The sequence below is a fragment of the Scatophagus argus genome, chromosome 22, assembly GCF_020382885.2.
Source record: "Scatophagus argus isolate fScaArg1 chromosome 22, fScaArg1.pri, whole genome shotgun sequence".
NCBI lineage: Eukaryota > Metazoa > Chordata > Actinopteri > Scatophagidae > Scatophagus > Scatophagus argus.
In genome coordinates this window covers 4820444-4829997 of record NC_058514.1, presented here as the reverse complement: position 1 = coordinate 4829997, position 9554 = coordinate 4820444, and the positions used below count along the sequence as shown (strand labels likewise).

The 9554-nt window shown below is 39.5% G+C and overlaps 2 protein-coding genes across 6 annotated transcripts in view; both read right to left on the bottom strand.

Moving 5' to 3' along the window:
* Nucleotides 1-1402: 1402 nt before the first annotated feature.
* eri1 (exoribonuclease 1) lies at nt 1403-5004 on the bottom strand. Its single transcript, XM_046378836.1, has 7 exons — nt 4587-5004; nt 3686-3867; nt 3251-3467; nt 3082-3165; nt 2872-2981; nt 2645-2759; nt 1403-2538 (listed from the first exon to the last, which is right to left on the bottom strand). The coding sequence occupies exons 1-7, from the start codon at nt 4659-4661 to the stop codon at nt 2296-2298; spliced, it is 1026 nt and encodes a 341-aa protein (XP_046234792.1). The 5' UTR covers nt 4662-5004; the 3' UTR covers nt 1403-2295.
* A 1751-nt stretch (nt 5005-6755) lies between these two features.
* The window catches only part of LOC124053565 (transmembrane and coiled-coil domain protein 3-like), a 40052-nt gene continuing 37253 nt past the window's right edge, over nt 6756-9554 (bottom strand). For all 5 annotated transcript variants that reach the window (XM_046378830.1, XM_046378831.1, XM_046378832.1 and 2 more), the window contains one exon: nt 6756-9545. In XM_046378830.1, the coding sequence (XP_046234786.1) occupies nt 9243-9545 (303 nt within the window). In that variant the 3' untranslated portion in view covers nt 6756-9242. The remainder of the gene's footprint in view (nt 9546-9554) is intronic.

The window sequence follows — 9554 nt, the reverse complement described above, 5'->3', positions numbered from 1 at the left end:
CGAGTCCCAGAGGAAACCACTAAAAGCCAATGTGACCTCAGAGCACGAAACCAAAAATGTGTAGAGAATATGCAAGAATTTAACTGTATAAGATACTACAATATGCGTATTGAAACATTTTTGGTAGAAATATTAAAAGTTTTATATATACTTAAAAAGCCAAAAGATATGAATCCCTCTGAAAATACTGAACCATCCAAGTGTCATTTTTTTCCCTCTCAAGTGATTTTTACTGATATGTTTTTAGTATAAATTTCCCCAAACTGTACAGTACAATTTCATAACGTGATATTTGTATTAATATTTTTTAAGTTACGATTGAATCAAATCAGAATTCCTTTATTAATATCCGGGGTGAAAATCTTAAATAAATAAATGAGTGAACCAGGGTTGATCATAGCGCAAAATTTAGCAAAATAAAAAAGAGCCCATCTGTTTTAATCAGTATTTTAGTTCCACAACGTTTTTACAGAGTAACTGGGTGTGAGAAGCTCTAAACAACTGAAATCCTTAAGTCACTTAGTAACTTTAGTTCGTTGATGACATCTGGAACAATACTGCCTCTCAAAGGAAGAGAAGAGTAACTACAGAAAATGTAACACTGTCTATTTTGATGGAAAGGGCTCAAAAGATCGAAAAGATGTTATTGTTTCTGCGTTTCTATCCATTCCAACCGTTTTAATTGAACACATTTGGTCATTTAAAAGTCTTACATGACATTACAACAAATCACGTGAACAGCGCGTGCACACAAGGCCGTTATTGCTACTCTGCTAAGCTAGGCTAGTTAGCTTCTAGCAAGAAGACTAAGATAAGATTAACTTTATTGATCTCACGGCGGGGAAATTCACTTGTGTCACTTTCTTCATTAATAATTACATTTTAATTCTGTGCTGTTCATGTGCTAAAGCCAACTTAACTTAATAAGATTTTAGAGCTCCACAACTGTTGGCGTTAGTCAAGTAGAGAGCCGTGGCTAAGCTAGCTTTAGCTAACTGGCTACGGGTCGACAGATCGACGTTAGCTAACCTAACGCGAGAAACCTTTTTATGCAGAAATGTTTTTTTTAATTGTGACCAACTGTGTCGTTACATTCCGTTTTTGTTTTGCAAGGCAGAACAGGCAGTCATTTAACTGTAAAATAATTTTCTTCTAATAATGTTTTGTTTCCTGAAGGTGTTCATTTTCGTGGCGTTGGATGATTCGGTAACTGCTGTGAAACACTGCACACACCAGTGATGTCGACTTGTCATTGTGGTCGAGCACTCAAGGGAGTTTTTAAATGCACATAAACCAGCTGAATTCTTTATTTTTCCAGCCACGTGTTAGAAAAAATGACCCTTTATTGATGTTTTATATTTTATAGATGTTAAGCGAACATACGACGTCGGTTTTACACAAGTGAAGGTTAGACAAAGATGACAGATTTTATTTACAAGATCAGAAACATTTTATTTGTAATATTTGGCACTCAAAAGAATATTTGTTCCTGTTAAAATAGAGCATCCTCCTTGAAATAAGAATCAATTCAATATCAAAACAAAAACTGAGAACACAGACTTAACCCATACAGTAGGACATACATTTCTTCAGCTGCACATCAGTTTATGAAACGAACACCTGTACTAAATTTGAATAATGACAGTCTATTCTCTTTACTTGTGGTGCATCAGGATCTCCATAGACATTTAAAGTCCACTCAACTTCTTCTAAATCTTCAACTCACTCTGGAAAAGTGGGAAACAGTGTGATGTTATAGCTCTGATGCAAAACTTCCATCAGCACAACAACAGCAGCAACATTTGTGTAGATTCTTGTTTATATTACTAGCACAATGGTAAACTGGATATGTTGTTGATGTGAAGCTGCAGATGATCAGTTTTTTATTTTTAATGCCCCAGAACTTAAATTTTCTCACTTTTTTTTTATATACTTGTATTATTGGAAGCAAAACCTGACATAAAATTCACACCATCATGAGACAGCTGAAAGACATTTTAATCAAGCTCAGTCACAGCTGGATATGGCAGGGCGAGGGAGGTTTACCAGACTGAAAACACTGCAGACGTCGAAGACAATCACAATCCTCCCACGACGCACTGGAATGATCTCTGTTTTCATTCAGTCGGCGTAAAAATATCTGGAGGTTCAGAGTGGAAACGTCACATATGAATCTGAAATCAAAATGCTGACCTCATTTATTGGTCAGATTAAAATACCCTTCACTACCTACAGCTAACATAAGACTGTAAAAGTGCTTTGGATCTCTGTATGCACACTCATCAGTGTCCAGGTCTAGTCCCTGCTGCGGGGCTTATGTGGTGGAGGAGCTCCTTCCACAGGAGCTGAGCTGGGAACAGAGAGAAGCTGGCCGGCGTGCATGCGTTCATTGACTCGCAGCTGACACCCATCCTGCAGCATGCGTATAGCTATCCTGGCGATGTTGCGTGAATCGTCCAGACCAGAGTGAGGACGCCCCTCATACTTCAGACCCAAATTCTCCAGCATGGTACTCAGTTTTGTCTGCGTGCGGGGGACCTGGAAGGGGAAAAGAGCTGGTTGGTGGTTTGCTGCTAATGGGACTTAAACCCTCAAATAGCTGTTGTGCATCTTCTCCCATCTTAAAACTATTAAAAACTCAAACCTTGTAGAAATTTCCATATGATTTCCTTATGTTTATCCACTTCTTTGCAAACTGAGGATATCTGATCCGGCTAATTTGGCACTGAATGTTCAGGAACTTGCTCATGTCCCAGGCCCTAAAGAAAACAAAAGCAGAGTAACCATCAGTTAAGATTTCACTAATCTGAGTGGAGGAGATGAGACATAAATCCAGTTCAAATTCTGCAGCATTAATGAATTCAAACATACCCATCAGTTAGAATGGCGTATTTGTACTTTGTTCCGAGTTCCCTCTCCTGAAGCCAAGCTACAACCCGCTCAAGGACTGCTGGAAATGGATCTGCTTCATCAACCATTTTCTGCTCAACAGAACATTGCATTCAAGTTAACAAAAACGTCTGATCGTATAATGATCCTGATATCAAAGAAATCGCTGATACTAAATTCAGCTCAACCAACCTGTGTTATCCCTGTTAACTTCACACAAAAGTCCGAGAGCTGTGGGTTCAACTCTGGTTTTACATATTCCTGAAAGGAGTCCACCTGCAAAATAAATGGGAAAAACACTCAAAAACACAAAACTCACCCTGCAGGTTAAAGACTGGATGATCCCACAAACTCAACTTACAATTTCTAAGGTGTGTGTGTTGATAAGAACCATGGGGAATTCAATGATTTCATGATGAAAGTCTGGAGGATTATCCTCTTCACATGTTGCTTCAAAGTCCACCACACAGATGTAGTCGTAGTAGGTGTCAGTGGGCCCTCCGTCGGCAGCAGACTGCATCAGCTTCTGCTTCTTGTAGTGACTCTTCAACCTCTTCTTCATCACATCCTTAACGCCTCTTCACACACAAAGAGAAAAGGATTCAGGAAACACTTTTTCAAGATTGTGAAATTCAGTTATTTTTAATGTTGGCAGTACAAAATTTGAGCTTGAAGTATCTGCATATAAATTTCATTTTTGAGTGCATCTAACTCTTATTTCGTCTTCAAACATCTACTGAATGGTGCTGTAGATCAATTCAACTCTGTGTGTTTCATGTACTTTGGTGAACATTACCTTGTGTCGAGTTGCAGCTCTGCTAACTTGTTTCGCAGCTCCTGCTTGGACATGCGGTTGATGTGTCCGTTAGCCAAAGCGATTTCTTTGTATACCGGATGACTGAAGTCACTGTTCGACTGAGAAGGGGACACCTGAGGAGCAGATTCTCCAGCAGGACAAATCTTGCTGCAAGGCTTTGCCTAAAGAGGAACTGTGTCAATCATTATATGTCATAGAAAAATAACATACAGCGTTAAGAGACTAGAAATTAAGTCAATTCATTGGCTCAACTTCTCTCTGCACATTATGTTTAAGATAAGATAAGATAAGATAAGATGGGTGTGGGGAAATTCACTTGTTGTGGCAGCTCACAAGGACAGAAGAAGAGTGCAAAAAGCAAAAAGTGTGCAAAAACAGTTACAAAAAAATATAGAGGTAAAATAAATTAACAGTTTACAAGGTACAGTAAAAACAGTACAATATACAGCTATATACAAGTCCTCATAAGGGAGGAAAAGAGGACTAGACCATAGAATTAATTAGTCTAACAGCACTAATAAACTTCCACTTCGTTCGCAATTTATGAGAACTTGGAGCAGTTACTATTAAGACTACTTCAAAATGATCACAATTCAAACACTGAATGACAACTAATCTTAATTTACATTAAGAAAATGGCGGCTTTTTCAAACTCAGCTGATTGGTTCCTTCTATCACGCTGTTCTAATGTAGTACATTAAATTTTCAGCGCAAGTGCATTAAATGAAAGTGTGAACCAAGTTGATTTCTTTTTCATAGCAACTTGGATGCTGTCGCCGGATCTTCATATAGCAGCCATTCAAATTCAAACTGCCTGTTTAGTCAAGACTGTAACTTGTCTCCTACCATAACATGCAGCTAGCTTGCTGGTCATACCAACCTTTTCATCTTCTCTTGTATTTGACATCTTCACGTTGACGTCCTTGGCATCAATGTTCTCCTTGTGCTCATCCATTTAAAGTAGACGGTATCCAGAAACCAGTTGGCAATACTAAAAATAGGCTAATATGACTTTATGTAACGTAATTCATGAAAATAGCGTTCCTGACTTAGGTTAGTGGTCTTGTTAGCTACGATTGCTAACATTCGCTAAAGAAATAGCCAGCATTCCTGTGTGACTTCTCGTGTGTTCTTTAAAGCCCCCCGAGATAATACGAATATGCCAAGTTATAATTATAATTATATAATTTTACAGTCAAAATTAAAATAATCAACACATTCTAAAGAAAACGTTTCTATTTCACTGCTACTACAAGCTCTTTTTTTTTGGACTGGACAGTTATGACGACTTCCGCTTTGCGCCAAAAGAACCTGACGCTCACTACCGCCATCTTGTGTTGTGGATGAAAAAAGGTCTGTTGACGTTTTCACTGTTCACATACTAAATTTATTCAGTCTGTATCGAAGAATAGAATATGAGTGAATAGAAAGCTAAAATAAACTGATGTCAAGTTTTATTTTATTATTTTATATTTTAACTATGTATCTCTTAGAGTTGTGGTATTTTTAAACAGTATCAATATCGAGAATTATATTGAATATCATATAGAGGCCATAGGTTTTGTTGATGGGATTTATTTTATCTATAAAAAAAATAATCTGCCAATATTGTATACAAAAAATATCTGTGTACTATAAAATGTGTGTAATATGTAACATTACATCTTAAGAACATAACAAATGAAGATATACATCACGAGTTTCTCTGTTCACCGTTGGTCACTTTTATACAAAAAATATAATTACTTTGTATCGTTATATCAACATTATAATTATTTTGTTTTCGTTGGTTTATTTCTTTAAATGTCAAAAGCGATAACTATAAATTGTTTTTCAAATACTTGAATTTATCACGTCACAATTTAAGTGTGATTTTGCATGCAATGCACATGTCTGACCGCTAGGGGCCAGTCTTCTCCATGCTTCATTCTGTGCAATCCGTGTATACGCTAAATACGCAAATGTATTGGACTGAGTTGGTGTCTGAACCTAACCTGTCCCGGTGCTGGGTGAGCCATGGCTCTCTGAGAGACATGAACTCTGGCATTGTGCAAGGCAAAGAGCAGGAGGGATATAAAGGAGCAAAACACCACCTGAATAATGAATCTGAGGACAGGAAGACTGGGTGAAAGATTTATGATCCACAGGACTTGCTAGTTGTTCTCTGTGGCTGTGCAGCAGGACAGTGCTAGATGTTTGTCTCTCAGATCAGATCAAATCAAAATGCTTCTGTTAATGGAGATCAGTCAGAACCACCTGACATTTATTTCAAGATCTGCCTGTGAATCCCTCACGGTGAGGTTCATTTCATTTCTGCTTCACTTTTCTCCGGTGGTGAAGGAAACACTCACATCAGTGTAAAAATACTGTTACAGGCAAAAGTCTCGCATTCAAAAATGTTGCTTAAGTAAAGGCAGAAAAGTGCTTTTACTTTTGGATAACTGATTATGCCTCCTCACAAAGATCATAAAACCTAAAGTGAAACAAACATGTCAGCTTGCCAATAACTTTATAGATGTCAGTATATTATGGTCTGGCTAACATTTCATCAGATATGAGTCTGACTTTGAGATTTTCATTCAGAAATTCATTCCACGTCCTTGAAAGAGTGCGAGTCCTTGGACAGCAGCGGTCAAATGACTCCTCTTCGTTTCCATACTAACCACATCTGACAACCACATACACTTTGCCTGTCACCATCCATTTGTTTTCCCATGACAGTCAAGAACTCAATCGATGTGTCTTGCAGAAAAATAATTACAAAGCCCTGAATACTCTGTCTCAAGTGAAACATTAAAAATATCTACAATATTCTTTGTAATACAACAAAGAACAGACTTTGGTGATTCTCCTCTACATCAGCACACCACACTGTGCAGCTGGTGGGTGTTTGTCAAAAGTGATTTACACCCATTTTATGTATGAATTCCCTATGATGCTTGCAGTCCTTACATCACACCGCCTGTCTGATGATAATGTATAATGGATGAGATTTTAGGATTAAGAGCAGAAGAGGGGTCCAAAAGGAAGCAGAAAAAGAGGAATGATCTTAGAAAAACAAAGATTTATTCTTTCATTTGAAAAAAATAATGTTATGAAGACCCCATAACTAGAAACTAATGCACACAGAGGAGACAGAAATGTGAAAATATACATTATGGACTTACAGCTTTGGAGAAGAGGTGCTTGTCTGTCCTGAAGGGCAGACACAAATAGTGTTTGAGCCAATTTGGTTGGTCTTTTTTTAAAAAAAATAATAAAATGAAAATATTAATTTCAGAGTTATTTATAAAGGCAGAGACGCCTTAAAAATTCTCCATATTTGGCTTGCGAAGGGACGCGAACAGAAGTTACACAGTAGAAGAAATAAGCTGCATTGAAAAGGCATCAGTATCATCACAGTGATACAGGGTTAGGGAGCACGGAGCTACATGTTCAGCTTCCTCTCCTCAGGTCTGTCCTGCTGCATTCATGTGACATGGGGAAAAAAACGCCATCATGGTACTGATACTACCACATATGGTTTTAGCTTTAACTGGTAAATGCTGCTAGGGAACTGAGCTGAGTTTTGTAATGTTACTTGCATTTCTTATATTTTAGTGCAACAGCAGACACATTTATTTCAAGTAAGACGACCGTTCTTCTTCCTCCAAGTCATTACAATTCACTAGTCTTAAGATATAATGGCAGGGCAGGACTCGCTGTGCTCGTATCAGACATCATCTCAGATGAGTCACTCCCCAGCTGTACCAGAGAGTCAAGTGTGAAAAATGTTGAAAGAAATTATTAGATGCAATTCAAATGTAGTTGCAGTAATCGCCCATGGCCTCTCTGTGGTTTAAGACAAGTTTTAACAGGTCAGGACTCTGAACTCTTAGTCCTACCAGACATAAACACAGCACATCATCAAAGGCTTCACAAGTTCATTTGTTCTGTTCACCTCATAAAAAGGCAATTCAGTAAGATCAGGAGTCAAACGTGCTCGCATTTAGAGCTTTGTTCTAACCGCCCAGACCTTCCTCACAGTTCACATGCTAAAGCTGCAGTCGTTGGAGCTGAGTAAAGCATGTCGACTCACAGATGTTTTGTTTCTCAAATAGCTTTAACCAGAAATACGCAAAACAAGATTTTACAGGACGAAAACCACCCCCCCAAAGCATCAAATTATGAAGACAGGGGACATTTTCTAAACTTCAAGGAAATTGCTAAGACATTTTGGGAAATATGCTTATAATAAGCTTTCTTGTCGAGAGTTAGCTGCCAAGATCAACACCACTGCCATGTGTGTATGGTAAACATGAAGCCAGCGTTTGGTTAGCTTAGCTTAGCTTAAAGACTGGACACACAGGGGAAAACGACTGGCATGTCCAACAACAGAATGTGGTTTTATTTTGCTGTTTGTTCACTTTGTTTTTTGTACAAATGAATATTGTATAATAATCTTGGGTCACTTTCAGATCGAGCCAGTCTATTTCCCCTTGTCTGTAGCCTTTATGCTGAGCTAATTGTTTCTTAATATTTTTGCATGCAGACATGAGCGGTGATAAATTCTCATCTAACTCTTACCAAGAAAGTCAAGATTTCACAAAATGTGAACCCATTTCTTCAATTAGGAAACACAGTATAGACACACACACACACACAGCAGGCGCGAACTAACATGAACGCACGCTCAGACACAAACGCACCTACAGTTTCAAACAGTGTACAGCTTCGAAAAAAGTACTTTTGAATAAAACACTGACATGAAAAACATCCCATAAATACATAACAGTGAAGTACAGACACACGGCACAAATCAGCCTTTGGGTGCATGTGTCTTCGTGTCACAGCTGGCTGGTGTACAAGGAGGCGTTAACTGTGCAGGTTCAGGACTGATCGACTGGCCACATTCTGCCAGTGAGCGTTTGTTCAGAGGCGCGAGGTGGTGCAATAACAGATACACTTCCCTTTAAGGGCAGGAAATAATCACTTTATTCCCATGGCCCAATAAATGCCCACTCATTTATATTTAGATTTCAGCATCTGTCGGTGCGACCAGATGAGAGAGAGAGAGAGGGGGGCGGATCCAATATCCAATAATATGGCTGTCGTCTGCTTAATTCCGGCTGATGCAGCTCTAACTGGTCTGACAGTTTGGACTGTAGTGATTCTGTTATGGCAGCGGGGCGCCATGTTCATGTGTATGCAGCTTCAGGCTCGCAGACAGCACGTGTAGGTTTGTCACAGTTGTGTTCAGTTGTCATGACGTACATCAGCTTACATCTGTGTGTAGTTTGTTAGGATTTCTGAAGTGGTGCATTCTGGGAAAGGCTTTGTGGATTTGTGTGGACTCCATTTAGACATGCAAAGCACAAAGCCATAAATGAAGTCACCATGGAGCCTTAAAATTGCTCAGGGGGGGGAATGCAAGGGCTGTTGTAAGGCTACATGTAAACTCCTCCCTCCCGGTTCTTGTGTTGCCGTGACGACACACGACATGGGGACCTCAGCTCAAGGTTGGCCAAAGTTTCCTGGTCTTGTTTGTCTTCCTAGATCAGTGCGGGAGCACCAAGCGTTCCAAAGCACACTGTAAATGTTCCCAGTTCTTCCACAGCAGCGCTAACACGGACACGCCTATGCAGGTGAGCGCCAGGTGGAGGCGGCTACGCAGCAGCGGGGCGGTGAACTTGGCCGCTGTGGAAACGCACACCAAAATCACGGTGACGATCGCCAGCATGATGTTGATGCATTTCCCCAGCAGGACCTTAGCGTCTGTGTTTTCCAACTGGACCGTCTGTTGCTGCTGCTGCTGCAGCTCGAGCTTAGACACACGAGTCTGGCACGACTCGAGGACCTCCTGCACGCA

Coding starts and splice junctions, on each gene's coding strand:
- eri1 (XM_046378836.1), bottom strand. CDS start 4,661: ATGGATGAGCACAAGGAGAACATTGATGCCAAGGACGTCAACGTGAAG. Junction 3,868..4,586: donor ATACAAGAGAAGATGAAAAG/GTTGGTATGACC, acceptor GTTCCTCTTTAG/GCAAAGCCTTGCAGCAAGAT. Junction 2,982..3,081: donor AGTTAACAGGGATAACACAG/GTTGGTTGAGCT, acceptor TCTGTTGAGCAG/AAAATGGTTGATGAAGCAGA.